Source organism: Carcharhinus amblyrhynchos, chromosome 5 (genome assembly GCF_965287045.1).
Source record: "Carcharhinus amblyrhynchos chromosome 5, sCarAmb.v2.hapA, whole genome shotgun sequence".
NCBI lineage: Eukaryota > Metazoa > Chordata > Chondrichthyes > Carcharhiniformes > Carcharhinidae > Carcharhinus > Carcharhinus amblyrhynchos.
Genome location: NC_137328.1, coordinates 6,159,000 through 6,174,786, shown reverse-complemented (window position 1 = coordinate 6,174,786; position 15,787 = coordinate 6,159,000). Strand labels below are relative to the sequence as shown.

The 15,787-nt window shown below is 44.8% G+C and overlaps 1 protein-coding gene across 1 annotated transcript in view; it reads left to right on the top strand.

Moving 5' to 3' along the window:
- LOC145343361 (atrial natriuretic peptide receptor 1) overlaps window positions 1-15,787 on the top strand; it is a 40,102-nt gene that overhangs the window by 12,848 nt on the left and 11,467 nt on the right. The window contains exons 8-17 of the mRNA XM_080189577.1: window positions 272-410; window positions 1,574-1,660; window positions 4,673-4,816; window positions 5,371-5,492; window positions 6,224-6,365; window positions 7,520-7,568; window positions 8,989-9,090; window positions 9,208-9,327; window positions 12,127-12,220; window positions 13,401-13,488. Coding sequence (XP_080045703.1) covers window positions 272-410; window positions 1,574-1,660; window positions 4,673-4,816; window positions 5,371-5,492; window positions 6,224-6,365; window positions 7,520-7,568; window positions 8,989-9,090; window positions 9,208-9,327; window positions 12,127-12,220; window positions 13,401-13,488 — 1,087 coding nt within the window. The remainder of the gene's footprint in view (window positions 1-271; window positions 411-1,573; window positions 1,661-4,672; window positions 4,817-5,370; window positions 5,493-6,223; window positions 6,366-7,519; window positions 7,569-8,988; window positions 9,091-9,207; window positions 9,328-12,126; window positions 12,221-13,400; window positions 13,489-15,787) is intronic.

The window sequence follows — 15,787 nt, the reverse complement described above, 5'->3', positions numbered from 1 at the left end:
CTTGCTGAATATATTTAAGTCACGGGTAGATAGATTCCTGATAGACAATGGAATTAAGGGTTATGGGGAGAAAGCGGGAAAGTGGAACTGATCCACTTCAGATCAGCCATGATCTTATTGAATGGCGGGGCAGGCTCGAAGGGCTGGATGGCCTACTCCTGCTCCTATTTCTTATGCTCTTATGTAAAACCATGCACTGCTCAGTGGAACTTTTCTCACGGCTTTGTGTCCAGTCCAAGCCACTCGACCTGATGTGATGTTTCTCTTGCAGATCACACCCTGATGGGCAGTGTGGTCAGTGTTCAAAATGGAAACAGTGATTCCAATGCCAGCTGTATCACCACAGTGAGCTCTTGCACAGGAGCACTCAACACATCCAGAAAACAGCACTTTACTCAGACGGGCATATTGTAAGTAAAGCGAATATATCCATTACTCGACACAGAGTGCTGTGTACAGTCAACTTACACAAGGAAGAACATACTTTTGATTTGATCTATTATTGTCACATGTATTGTGAAAAGTATTATTTCTTGCATGCTATACATACAAAGCATACCATACATAGAGAAGGAATGGAGAGAGGGCAGAATGTAGTGTTATCGTCATAGCTAGGGTGTAGAGAAAGATCAACTTAATGCAAGGTAAGTCCATTCAAAAATCTGATGGTAGCAGGGAAGAAGCTGTTCTTGAGTCAGTTGGTACGTGACCTCAGACTTTTGTATCTTTTTCCCGATGGAAGAAGATGGAAGGGAGTGTGCCCTCGGTGCATGAGGAGGCTTTGGAGAGGGTACAGAAAAGATTTACTAGGATGTTGTCAGGATGATTCCACTGCTGCCATTCACACCTCCTCTAATCCCACGTTTTGTTTATTTGCTTGTCCCAATGTTATCCCCTTTTTGTCTTGTACCATCAACCCTTTTGTCATTCAATCTCACCTGCCTCCTAAACAATCACAGACCTCCCCTTTTGTCTCCCTCCACCCTGTTCTCCGTCTCTCTCTCTCTCTCTGTTAACACCTGTTACTTCTTTCACTTTTTCTACTTTTGATGAAACTTCTTCAGCCTCTCTCTCTGTTTCTCTTCTCACGGGCACTATATTAATGTCAGTTGCTGTTGTAATGCAACAAAGATTAGATACAATTACAGGCATCGATATAGCGCCTGTTTACAGCTCCATGTCTGAAATCATGTGCCCACGTCACAGTACATATCTAGGAATTTGCTTCTTTATCCACCATGCACCACCACCCCCCTCACTCCCACTCCAATGGTTAGGTGCATTGACCCGAACAGGCGCTGGAGTGTGGCGACTAGGGGGATTTCACAGTAACTTCATTGCACTGTCAATGTAAGCCCTATTTGTGACTAATAAATAAATAATAATTATAATGATAAATAATAAACCCCATTCCTTCTCCTCTGTCCTTCGTATAATTTGTCAACATTGCAATAAATAGATGCTTCACTCTGAACCCAGTTGGTTGAACTGATGATCTGAAATCATTATTAGCGGTAATCTTTAATGATAAAATGTGTAAACTCACCACTCTGAACTCTTTTTACCATTGCAGTGATGGCCGGACTGTTGCCATTAAGAAAATGAAGAAAAGAGCGTTTACCCTTTCGAAAGCCATTCGCAAAGAGGTCAAACTTGTCCGGTGAGTCGCAAATGCCATCTTTGTTTAACTGGTACGGTGTTCTGATTGGTTGAGTTCCAGTCACCTTGGTAAGTGAGTAGGAAAAGAGGCCATTCGCACCATCTGCTACATCCTGATTCACAGAAACTGACACCATTCAGCTGTGCTGCACGGTGAACCGTGTGGCTTCCCGTCCAATGCTCTGTTGTAAAGCCCGTGTTTATTGGTAGTCCTAGGCCTCGAACATCCACATCGGCCAATGGGACATCCAGGTCCTGCAGATGGAAGCAGGAAAGCACTAGAGGCATTCTGGAGAAGAGCTTAAAAATAAATTGATTCCCGACCTTTTCTCTGTTTTTATGGTTCTTTCACAGGATGTGGGCATCACTGACAAGGTCAACATTTGTCACCCATCCCTAACTGCCCTTGAGAAGGTAGTGGAGAGCCATCTTTTTGAAAGTCCATAGTGGTGTAGCTGCGGTCCATAGTGGTGTAGTTGCGGTCCATAGTGGTGTAGCTGCAGTCTATAGTGGTGTGGCTGTGGTCTATAGTGGTGTAGCTGTGGTCCATAGTGGTGTAGCTGCGGTCCATAGTGGTGTAGCTGCGGTCCATAGCGGTGTAGCTGTGGTCTATAGTGGTGTAGCTGTGGTCTATAGTGGTGTAGCTGCGGTCCATAGTGGTGTAGCTGCGGTCCATAGTGATGTAGCTGCGGTCCATAGCGGTGTAGCTGTGGTCTATAGTGGTGTAGCTGCAGTCCATAGTGGTGTAGCTGCGGTCTATAGTGGTGTAGCTGTGGTCTATAGTGGTGTAGCTGCGGTCCATAGTGGTGTAGCTGTGGTCCATAGTGGTGTAGCTGTGGTCCATAGTGGTGTAGCTGTGGTCTATAGTGGTGTAGCTGTGGCCTATAGTAGTGTAGCTGTGGTCTGTAGTGGTGTAGCTGTGGCCTATAGTGGTGTGGCTGTGGCCTATAGTAGTGTAGCTGTGGTCTATAGTGGTGTAGTGTGGTCTATAGTAGTGTAGCTGTGGTCTATAGTGGGGTTGCTACACCTGCAGTGCTGTTTGGAAGGGAGTTCCAGGATTTTGATCCTGCAACAGCGATGGGACGGCTGATATATTTCGAAGTCAGGATGGTATGTGGTTTGGAGGACAACTTGCGGGTGGTGGTGTTCCCATGTGTCTGCTGCCCTTGTCCTTCTAGAAGGTAACAGTCACAGGCTTGGAAGATGCTGTCAGATTAGCACCTTGTTGAGTTCCTGGATGGTACACACTGTCGGATGGTACACACTGTCGGATGGTACACACAGTCAGATGATACACACTGTGGGATGGTACACATTGCTGCCACTGTGCATTAGTGGTGGAGGGAATGAATATTTGAGTTGGTGGATAGGTGTCAGGCAAGTGTGCTAGGAAGGAGCTTTGCGAGTGTTGTTGGAACTGCACTCATCCAGGCAAATAGGCAGTAATCCATCACACTCTTGTGCCTCATAAATGGTGAACAGGCTTTGGGGAGTCAGAGGGTGAGTTATTCATGACAGAATTCCCAGCCCCTGACCTGCTCCTGTAGCCACAGCATTTATGTGGCTGGTCCAGTTCAGGTCCTGGCCAATGGTAAACCCCAGGATGTTGCAGTGGAAGATAGTTACTGCAGTGAGATTTGGAGGATCTTTGCCAAATGTTTGCAAAATGAGGAAAGTGGTTTGGAGCTTCCCTTCCACCTCTTTGTGACCCTGAGCACACTCTACACCACACACAATGATACATTATTGAGGCTAGCCAGAAAACGCAGGGAGAGAGCATGGAAAGTTTCACATGATTATCTTGCACAATAATGTTTTGTGCGTAACATGGTTTGATAGTTCCTGTCATTCTCAATAGGGAATCCTCCAATTAATATCTCGACAGAACCACATATATGTGAGAGAATATATTATCTGAAAATGGAGTTAGTCAGAAATCATTGGCATTGGTGAGGCCACACTTGGAGTATTGTGTGTAGTTTTGGTGTCCTTATCTGAGGAAAGATGTCCTTACTATAGAGGGAGTGCAGTGAAGGTTTACCAGGCTGATTCCTGGGATGGCAGGTCTGTCATATGAGGAGAGACTCAATCAGTTAGAATTATATTCACTGGAGTTTAGAAGAGCGAGAGGGGATCTCATAGAAACTTATAAAATTCTAACAAGATTAGACAGAGTAGATTCAGAAAGAGTGTTCCCAATGGCGGGGGAGTCCAGAACTAGAGGTCATGATTTGTGGATAAGGGGTAAACCTATTAGGACTGAGGTGAAGAGAAATGTCTTCACCCAGAGAGTGATGAATGTGTGGAATTCACTGCCACAGAAAGTAGTTGAGGCCAAAACATTGTCTGATTTTAAGAAGAAATTAGTGCTTGGGGCTAAAGGGATCTAGGGATATGGGAGGGGTGAGTGTGGGAAAGGAGGAGGTCAAGATGAAAATGAATAGCGGAGTAGGCTCGAAGGGCCGAATGGCCTCCTCCTGCTTCTAATCTCAATGTTTCTAAGAAGGTCAGAGTCAACGTGTGCTTATTGATTAAGCCACTTCAATCTTTGGACGAAAAGGTTGTGCTTGGGTTAGGTCTCTGTAGTGACACCTGAACACATAATGAAGGTGGACGCTCTCGGTGTAATACTGAGGGGAGTGCTGCACTGTCAGTGGTGCTGACTTTCAGATGAGATGTTACACTGAGGACCTGTCTGCCCTTTTGGGTGACCACAGAAGATTCCACGGCCAATATTTCAAAGAAGAGCTTGGTTCTCCCCAGGGCCCAGCCCAAAAAATATCCCCCCAGGCCACTTCACCAAAAAAAAACAGATTATCTGATTGATGCTGCTTGTGGGATCTTGCTGTGCAACAGTGAATTCAACAGTATTTCATTGGCTGTAATCCGCTTTGGGACATTCTGAGCTTATGCAAAGGACTATAGAAATGAAAGATTTTCTTTCCCTGTACTGTTAACCAAGACTTTAAGCAAACCGTTAACTTTATCATTTGTACCTGTTTGGATTTGACAGTGAACTTGACCATCCAAACCTCTGCAAGTTTATTGGGGGTTGTATTGAAGTTCCAAATGTGGCAATAATAACAGAGTATTGCCCAAAAGGCAGCCTGAACGATGTCCTCCTCAATGAAGACATCCCCTTAAACTGGGGTTTCAGGTAAGGGTTTAGAGTGGAAAATTCCACTGCAAAACACTCCAGGGCCCGTTCGGGTACACTGAGGGAGAATTTAGCATGGCCAATGCACCTAACCAGCACAATCTTTCAGACTGTGGGAGGAAACCGGAGCACCCGAAGGAAACCCATGCGGACTCGGGGAGAATGTGCAGACTCCACACAGACAGTGATCCAAGTCAGGAATCGAACCCGGGTCCCTGGCGCTGTGAGGCAGCAGTGCTAACCACTGTGCCACCGTGCTGCCCCCAAATCATATTGAACTGTCCCTTGCCTGATGTTGCTACACCATTTCATATGAGTGATAGATAGCACCGTTAGCCTCACCTTTACTTTGACAATAAAATCTAAGTCCAAATTGTGTACTTTGTCAAGAATCAAAAATTAGTTTGCCAAAGATAATCTGTCATGAAGACAATAACCCTGAGAATTGAAATAACAGTGATGATTTGGCATGATTCTAAATGATACAACTGTGTTTTCAGTGTTGTGCGATTTATTTGACAAATGCCGGTTAACCCTTTGTGGTTTCACCCCAGATTTTCCTTTGCAACTGACATCGCCAGAGGGATGGCTTATCTACACCAGCACAAAATTTACCACGGCAAGTTAAAATCCAGCAACGCAGTGATTGATGACCGCTGGGTTTGCAAACTTACAGGTGAGGAATGGCAGTGTCTAAAGTTAGCACACAGTCAGCTGCCAGATCCACGCACTATTCAAAGACTCTCATTGTAGAATCGGACACCACTCGGCCCATTGTGCCTGCACCAACTCTCTGACAGAGCATCATAAGAAGTCTGACAACACCAGGTTTAAGTCCAACCGATTTATTTGATAGTAAACTCGCAAGTTTTCAGGGTTTACCCCTTTGTCAGGTGAATGGAGAGCATCTTACCCAGGCCCTAACCCTATAACACCATGCATTTAACCCACTAATCCCAGTAACCAACACATCTTTGGAGACTAAGGGGAAATTTAGCATGGCCAATCCACCCAACTACACATCTTTGGCGTGTGGGAAGGAACCGGGGCACCCGGAGGAAACCCACGCAGACACGGGGGGAATGTGAAAACTCCACATGGACAGTGATCCAAAGTCGGAATTGAACCCTGGTCCCTGGCGCTGTGAGACAGCAATGCTAACCACCGTGGCTCTTTAAAAGGACTCTCCTGTTAGTCCTACTCCCCCACTGCTCTTTCCACATTAACCTGTAACATGTTTCCTTCTCGATATTTATGCCATTCCCTTTTGAAAGTTGCCATTGAATCTGCCCTCTCACAACAGCATGCAGCTTGAAACAAATTCTCCTCGTCTCCCTCTCTGCTTCTTCTTTCAATTGCCCTAAGTCTGTGTCCTGCATTCACAATGCCTCCTGTCTCTTCCACCAGATTTCTGCTTGCCAACTTACAGAAAGGAGGACTTTGCAGAGCCCCCTACAATTTACCACCAGAGGTTACTCCAGGTATACTTACCTCCTGAGGCCCAGATGACACCAAATTTTGACCCCACCCTTACCACCGACGTGTACAGGTAACTTGGAGAATGAATCCAACGGATGTAATTTAAACTGTGGCTCAGAAGGTTAATGTGCTTGTCTCTGAATAAGGGAGCAGTGGGTTCAAATCCCACTCCAGAGATTTGGGACACATCTGGTACAGTTGATTCATGGGTGGCATAGAAGGGACATGAGGGATTTGAGATGTGTTTAGGGTGGGCATGGGTTGAGGAGGCATGGGGATGTGTGAGGGATGGGGTGATGGTTGGGGGGGAATAAAAGCAGAGCTGGGCTGATGTCCCAGTGAATTGAGGCAGGCCTTCTAACCAGGCCCCTCTTGGCATCCGCATTCCTCTGACACTGTCGTGAAACTCGGGAGATCCTTACTCTGCCTGCCCACGTCTCCAGGAGACCTAAGTACGGCAGAGATGCCGGGCTTCAGTTTCTGAAGTCAGGAAGTGGCCCAATTTACATTTCCTGGGCCCAACATGAAAATCTAGCCCAAGGTCCCACTAGAGAGGGGTACAAAGGAGGTTCACTGGGATGGAGCATTGGAGATGTAAGGAGAGATTGGATAGGCTTGGATCATTCTCTTTAGAGCAGAGAAGGATAAGGGCGTTTGAGGGTTTGAGGGGTCAATCACAAGGGGGCAGAGTTTTAGGGTAAGGGCCAGGAGATTCAAAGGGGATTTGAGAAAGAACTTCTTCATTCGGAGGGTGATGGGAATCTGCACTGACCAGGAATGTATTGGAGGTGGGAAACCTTACAATGTTTAAAATATATTTGGATGAGCACTTGAAATGTCTGATATGGACAAGTGCAGAGAAATGGAATTAGAGTGCCTTAAGTGGTAGCTGTTGTCAGTACAAATTCAATGGGTCTCTTCTGCGCTTCATGACTACGATTCTAGAAATCTTTACCTCGCTCGGTCTCTTGTACACAACCTGCGTCAGTGGAGCACCATTGGAGGAAAGGAAATGACGCCTCCATTTTAGCTGGGAAAGATGAATTGGACACAGAAATTGTACAAAAAGGAATAGGATGTAAAATAAATGTATTGAAGTACAGAATGTCTGATGCCAGAATAAAATGGGGATCGTTGTATCTTCATGGCCAAGACTGAAGTGTTGTGTTGGCACCTATCGTTTCTGGAAATGACGACTAAAGAAAGATTTTGTGGTTCTTACAGCTATGGCATCATTCTGTTAGAAATTGCGACCAGAAGCGACCTCGTGCCGGTAAGTTGGTGTTAAAACGTGAGGCGGGATCCAGCCCTATCCTTTGATCCATGCCCTGCTCCATAATTGTATTGCTGTTCAGAACATAGGAAGAAGAGGAGGCCATTAAGCCTGTTCCACCTTTCAATTAGCTCACGGCTACTCTGTAGCTTAACTCCACCTACCTTGGTTCCATAGCACTTACCTATAGGATAAAATTCCATCACAATTTCAGAAGGGCACATTGCTGTGGGTCTGGAGTCACATGTAGGCCAGACCAGGTAAAGAAGGCAGATTTCCTTCCCTAAACGATATTAGCAAACTAGATGGTTTTTTTCATTCATTCATAGGACATGGGTGTCACTGGCTGGTCAGCATTTATTACCCATCCCTTGTTGCCCAAGAGCAGTTAAGAGTCAACCATATTGCTGTGGCCCTGTAGTCACATGTAGGCCAGAGCAGGTAAGGATGGCAGATTTTCTTCTCTGAAGGAACATCAGTGAACCAGATGGGCTTTAAATGACAATCCGCTATGATTTCATGGTCATCATAAGACTTTTAAATCCAGATCTTTATTGAATTCAAATTTCACCATCTACCCTGGGATTTGAACCCAAGTCCCCAGATCTTGCTCAGGATTACTAATGTAGTAACAATGTCACTGTGCCACAGGCTCCCCTCATGTAATGTGTCCCTCAATACAAGCCTAATGTCCTTATCTCCCTTCAAAAGTGCCCCATTGAGGAAAAACTGCACTTTCCCCATCATTTGTCGAATAGTTTTAGACCATTTTTTGTAGTTATTCAGGAAGGGTTGTGGATGCAAGTTCAGTATCAAAACTCAATAGCAATCTTCGATAGTAATATTCAATAATAATACTCAGAGCAAAGCTGAATAAATATTTGCAGGGAAAACATTTTTGGGATTGTGGTTTGTGAGGGGTGGGGGGAACATGACTAACTGGAAAGCGCCTCCAAAGAGCCAACAAAGTTATGATGGGCCAAATGGACTCCATCTGTGTTCCATCACACTATGATTTATACCGTTCTCTCTCAGATATCCAGACGGTGAAGTCCAAAATAATCCCTCCAGGTATTTTTGCCCTTGCCACTGTTGCAATTAATTATTTAGCGGTCATTCGGGTGTTGTCTTTTAGTTATCAAGTCTTCATTCTTTGTTTGCTGGGGCAATTCTTCCTCCACCAACCTTGATATATCCGAAGAGTTATCAATAAGATCTGTGCAGATTCACTGATGCGCAAGCGGCGAGTTGGAAACTTTGTGCAAATTTGAGGGGGAAGAAGGTATTTTTGCCTCGATGGTCGGCATCGACAGAGGAACAGGAGGTTGGGAATGCTCCAGCGTGATGCGGAGAAAATTGTGACGCGGCTCTCGACCACGAGAGACTGTTTAACGCCTACCCTTACGTTGCAATGCAGAAGGAAGATGGCAATTCCACCGAGTGTGGCCGGTGTCCACCGCTACTGGAATTAATCAGTGGAAAATCGGAAAATGCCTGTCCGTGCCCCGCTGAGTACGTCATGGTAAGGAAGCTGTCGCAAACAAAACAAAAAAATCAACTTCCGAGCGAATATCGAACTATTAACCAACTTTGTGAGCGAAACCTTGTTCTTTTACAAATTTCTCCTTTCGCCCCACAGCTGATTAGGAAATGCCAGACGAAGAATCCAACCAACCGACCCACGTTTGAACAAATAAAGAAATACCTGCATAAAATTAACCCGAATAAAGTCAGCCCTGTGGACATGATGATGACCCTGGTACTGATAGGAAATTGGGATTTACGTATCTATTATTTTGAACAGTATAATCACAGTATCTGCAGTATCTTCCCAGTTTCTGCAAAATCCAAGGTTCATTGTTACACAAAATATTTTTAACACCAAGGGACTTGGGATTCCTTGTTCAAGATACTCTTCAGGTTAACGTGCAGGTTCAGTCGGCAGTTAGGAAGGCAAATGCAATGTTAGCATTCACGTCAAGGGGGCTAGAATACAAGAGCAGGGGTGTATTTCTGAGGCTGTATAAGGCTCTGGTCAGACCCCATTTGGAGTATTGTGAGTAGTTTTGGGCCTCCTATAAAGGAAGGATTGGCTGGCCTCGGAAAGGATCCAGAGGAGGTTCACAAGAATGATCCCTGGAATGAAGAGCTTGTCGTATGAGGAATGGTTGAGGACTGTGGGTCTGTACTCGTTGGGAGTTTAGAAGGATGACGGGGGATCTTATTGAAACTTACTGGATACTGTAAGACCTGGGTAGAGTGGACGTGGAGAGGATGTTTCCAATAGTCGGAAAAACTAGAACCAGAGGGAACAAACTCAAGCTAAAGGGACAATCCTTTAAAACAAAGATGAGGAGGAATGTCTTCAGCCAGAGAGTGGGGAATCTGTGGAACTCTTTGCTGCAGAAGGCTGTGGAGGCCATGTCACTGAGTGTCTTTAAGACAGAGATAGATATGTTCTTGATTAATAAGGGGATTAGGGTTATAGGGAAAAGACAGGAGAATGGGGATGAGAAAAATATCAGCCATGATTGAATGGCGGAGCACACTCGATGGGCTGAATGGTTGATTCTGCTCCAATGTCTTATGGTCTATAGTCTTACATGGAATACACAGCACAGGAACAGGCCATTTGGCCCAACTGGTCTGTGCTGGTGTTTATTTTCCACATGATCACCCTATCCTCCTATTGCTTTCTCTCTTGTGTTCTTATCCACCTTTCCTTTAAATGTGTCCATACTATTCCCATGAGTAGTGAGCTCCACATTCTCATCTCTCTCTGGAGAAGTTTCTCCTTAATTCCAGAATGTATTTAGGGGTTTTGTTATCTTGTCCTTCTTCAGAATTAGTTAGCACGTAAACAAGTGATGTTGGATTTTCAGTCATTTAACACTTCCGGACAGGGATCCAGACAGCAGTTTCCAAAGCAGCAACTCTCACAGAAATATCCACTCTCGTACAGCGGGATCATACAGTCATTGAGGTTTACAGCATGGAAACGGGGCCTTCAGCCCAACTTGTCCATGCCACCCCTTTTTTAATCCCTCAGCTAGTCACAGTTGCCTGCATTTGCCCCATATCCCTCTATACCCATCTTACCCATGTAACTGAAATCAGAGTGGAGAATGTGGGCCAAGTGGAGAATCTCTGAGAAAGAAACTTATCTCCTTCCAGTCTCCAACTTCAGAGAGGGGAAAGATTCCTCTCTCTCGACTCAAAAGCAGCATATCAGCCTGAAAGCCCAGCTTCCCATTACATGACCATACCTGTCAATCATCTCAATTAAGCCCCACTCTGCAAAACCCCAGTGGAAAACAGCAGAACAGCATTAGTTCAGATTAGTTATAGATTCATAGATTAAAACCAACATTCCAGCCATTCGAAAAATTATCCTGCTGCAGTAACAACACAGGATGCTGATAGACACAGTGGCTCTGATAAAATGGGAGGGACAGCTAGAAACATCCTGCACAGAGTCATAACTAAAATATATTTCTTAAAGGCACAGTATTGTCCTGGTGGAAGAGCATTGCTAACCAAAGAACCAGCACAAGTGTGATGGGCTGAATGGCCTATTCAATGTCCTATTATTCCATGATTTGCACCATTCTCCCGCAGACAGCCACACAATCCATTTGGCAGCCAGCGGAGTCCAAGGTAATCCTTCAAGGGTTTTCTGAGCTTGAGGAAGCTGGGTGGCACCATGTGTATTTGACCATGAAATAGCCTCATTGAAAGAGCTGCAAACAGCAACTCAACCAAGGGATTTGGACCTGCTACCAGATCTAAACTTATGCGCTCACTGGAGAAATAATAATCACTCCTTCTTTGAGAGATGGAAAGATCACAAGGAAACACCAAACTGTCTCTTGTAGCCCTGTCTCTCTATGTGAAACATTGTTCCCAAAATAAGGTGTTTGCAATGTGGGCACGTCATCTGGCAGTAAGTAGTTGTGGCATCCATCTCTAGGTGGGCAGGTCCTTTGCCTGTGAGTGGGCAGGCCTTCCTGTGCCTATAAGTGCTTGGGGCCTTCAGCGTTCAGTGGCATGAAGTCTCCACTGGAGCCTAGACACGTCCCCTGGCAGTGAATGGGTGAAGTATCCACTGGAAGATTGGCAGATCCTCTGACAGAAAGTAGACTGGTCCTCTGGCTATAAGTGGGTGGAGCCATTGGCCATCAGTGGGCAAGTCCTCCTGTGAAAATTAGGTATGGCCACTGCCAATGGGTAGGCAACGCCTATTCTGTTAAGCAGGCAGGGTCATGGCAGTAAGGTTGGCTGGTTCTGTTCCTAGTTTTTATCTTGGTCCTGCATCATCCACAGACATGTCAATGGTAATGATCCGATGGAAATTGGTCCAAGTATGTTTCCAAAAAATAATTTTAAGATGAATTGACCTTAGGTCCAACCTTGGAGCTAAATAGGGGTCAGCACATCTGGTCCAGAGTTCAGCTAGGAAATATTTGTCCCTTACTGTATTGAAGTGAAGAAGTTGGAACTCTTCCAGATTCTGTTACACGGCCGGTTAGTTTGGTAACTAATTGATGTTTGTGTTAAGATGGAGAAGTACAGCAAACACCTGGAAACTCTGGTAGCTGAGAGGACACAGGACCTGGTTCACGAGAAACAGAAAACGGACCGTCTGCTTTACAGTGAGTCCTGAAACGGTAACCCCTCTAATAAATCCCCACTCGCAACCCAACTGTTTAATAGAACAATGACTGTCTATTGTGGCTTCAAAAGCAGAGCCCTTCTCTGTTCTTCTTTATTCTAAAATAAACAGGTTAAAGGCAAGCCTAGAAATCATAGCCAGCCATCTTTGCTCCAAAGGGACCGAGTAATATTTAATTATCCACTATTGTAGCAGGAGCAATCATGTGTTTTTAAGCAAAGCAATGAGAACAGTCAGAATGGTGGCTTTCATCTCATAACTTATAACTTTGGTCTTATGAACGGCACAATGGCACAGTGGTTAGCACTGCTGCCTCACAGCACCAGGTACCCGGGTTCAATTCTGGCCTTCGGTCCCTGTCTATGTGGAGTTTGCATGTTCTCCCTGTGTCTGCGTGGGTTTCCTCTAGTTCCACCCCACAGTCCAAAGATGTGTAGATTAGATAGATTAGCCATGATAAATGTGTGGGGTTACGGGGATAGGGTGGGGGAGACGACCTGCTTAAGATACTCTGTCGGAGAGTTGGTGCAGACTCGATGGGCTGAATGGCCCTCCTTCTGCAGTGTCGAGATTCTACGATAATGTGAGACATATTTTCTCGAGATTTACTGACTGAAGTAGTGTGGTCACCTCAAGAGGAAATTGGGTCATGGCTTGAGGGTAACGGACAAACCTTTCAGGACTGAGGTGAGGAGAAGTTTCTTCACCCAGAAACTGTGGAATTCACTCCCACAGGATGTAGTTGAGGCCAAAACATTGTGTGATTTTAAGAAGAAGTCAGATATAGCTCGTGGGGCTAAAGGGATGAAGGGATAAGGGGGGAAAGGGGGGATCAGGTTATTGAATTTGATGTTTAGCCAAGATCAAACTCAACGGTGGAGCAGGCTCAAAGGGCAGAATGGCCTCATCCTACTTCTAGTTTCTATGTTTTCAATGTTGACTTTTCCAATATATATGAAAATCCACCAAACTCTCAAAATTTAGGAAAACAATTGGAACTTGGCACTAATTTGTTTTAAATTAAGATAGTTTATGCCTGACAAATGATGGATGGGATCCACTGAGGTTAGAACACCACAAGGAGAGGATATGGCTGACACATTGCTCTATGTTTCCATTTAGGCTTTGCAGATGTCTTAAGATATTTGTTCCTTTTCTAGGTATGTTACCAAAACAAGTAGCTGATGACTTAAGGCAAGGAATCACGGCTCAAGCTCAGAACTATGCTAGCGCGACAATATTCTTCAGGTAAATGCACCGACGTTTCTTCAGAAAACATCTTCATAACATGTCCCCAGGCGATTCATGGAGGTATCATAAAACAAATAGGACACTAAGTCACACATGGCAATATCAGAGATGATGGAAGCTTGGTCAAAGAGGTGGGTTTTAAACATCTGAAAGGAGGAAAGCAGAGAGGCTTAGTGAGGAAATCCCACATGTTAGGATAAAAGCAAAAGAGAAAACGCTGGAAAATCCCAGCAGGGGGTCTGGCAGCATCTGTAAGGAGAGAAAACAGCTGACCTTGTCAAAGCTGAGTTTTGGCAAAGGGTCACCTGGACTTGAAACGTCTGATCTTTTCTCCCCTTACAGATGCTGCCAGACCTGCTGAGATTTTCCAGCATTCTGTCTTTTGGCCCACAAGTTAGGAGCCGGACAGTTTAAGGCAAGGCCGCCGATGGCTGAGAAATTAAAATAGGGGAATCAGAAGTAGATGAATAAAGATCTCTTGATGTTTCACAGGGCTGGAGAAGGTGACAGGGGTAGGGTGGGATAGCAAAGGGGTTTGGAAGCAAGAATCAAGACATTGCTTGACCATATCAGTGAACCCAGGGGTTTTGAATTGAATTGATTTATTATTGTCATGTGTAGTGGGATACAGTGAAAAGTTACAGACAAAACATACCATTCATAGAATACATAGCAGAGAAGGAAAGGATAGGGTGCAGAATATAGTGTTGCAGTTACTGATAGGGTGTGGAGAAAGATCAGCTTAATGTGTGATAGGTCCATTCAAATAGGTCTTATGGCAGCAGGGAAGAAGCTGTTCTTGAGTTCTTGAGGTGAGGGCAGAACGATGGATAGTGTAAGGACACAGGCAGCAGGGTTTTTGAATGACCCTCGAGTGTACAGAGGGTGAGAGGGTGATGTGTTGGAATGTGCGACACCTGCACACTTCTTCAGTCTTCCTGACCAACCCAGTTTATAAACTGCACTGCGAGGGTTTTGACCACACACCGCAATAGATGAAAAAGGCCTGAGTGTTGTAAGGTGAGAGGCAGTCTATTAAAAGAACCAGCTTATATCGAGAGAGTCTTGAATAGCAAAGTGTCAGCAAGCTATTACAGAACTATGTCTTCACTCTGAGTGAAGGGAAGCTAAACTGGACACATATATATTTGTAACCACTGTCAGCAGCTCTCCCGCTTAGCAGGCCAATAATCCTGACAATGTCAGTGATGTATTAAACAGGAATGGTGCCTGTTTGTGAATGAAAAACAGTTCACCGGCTATTTTCTTTTCAGAACTGCTTTGGAAGCAAGGAAAATGATCCAAACTGAGTTTAGCGTCACGGTGAGAGGTACAAAAGGTGAAATTGCGTCTGTTAACCGTGTTCATCTGACAATCATTACGAATAAGCTTCCTGTACACTGTTGCGGTCCCATCTGTATTGACACCACCCCCAATTTGGTGTAGACTGCAAATTTTGGAACAATTCTTCCAATTGCCAAATCCAAATCATTCATGTATGTTGGGTGTAAAATTGTGGGCCTTTTGGGATTACTTCAAAAACACCTGAAAGCAAATGCAAGGAAAATTGATCCCATATATATTTCACACAGCCTCTCACTCTGTTGTGTTTATGTTGATATCATTGTAAAATGATGAGCTGTTTGCTGAAGTATGTTAACTGCGATTGTTATAAATAAATGTTGTTAAAATAGAAGAGCTTTTACTTATTAAAGGAAGTCAGCACTGTGGGTGTTCCCATACGACACAGGGACTGCGACGGTTCAGGAAGGCAGTTCACCACCACTTCCTCAAGGGCAAATAGAGATGGCCAATAAATGCAGCTGGCCCAGCCAGTGACGCCCACATCGTGTAAACAATTTTCGTTTAAAAAGAGTAAAATTTGTCCTGGTAACAATTAAATGAAAGGAAGAACTTATTTAGAGCATTTCACAACCTCAATATCTTCCAAACCCACAACCATTACCATCTAGAGGGACAAGGGCAGCTGAAACACGGGAGCACCACCAGCTGCAAGTTCCCCTCCAAGCCACTCACTATCCTGACTTGGAAATATATCGCCATTCCTTCACTAACCCTGGGTCAATATCCTGGAGCTCCCACCCTAACAGCACTGTGGGTGTACCTACACCACATGGACTGCAGCATTTCAAGAAGGCAGCTGAGCTTCACCTTCTCAATGGTAGTTAGAGATGGGCAATAAATACTGGCCAATAGTCAATTGATTTGGTTTGATTTATTATTGTCACATGTATTGGGGTACCGTGAAAAGTATTGTTTCTTTCATGCTATACAG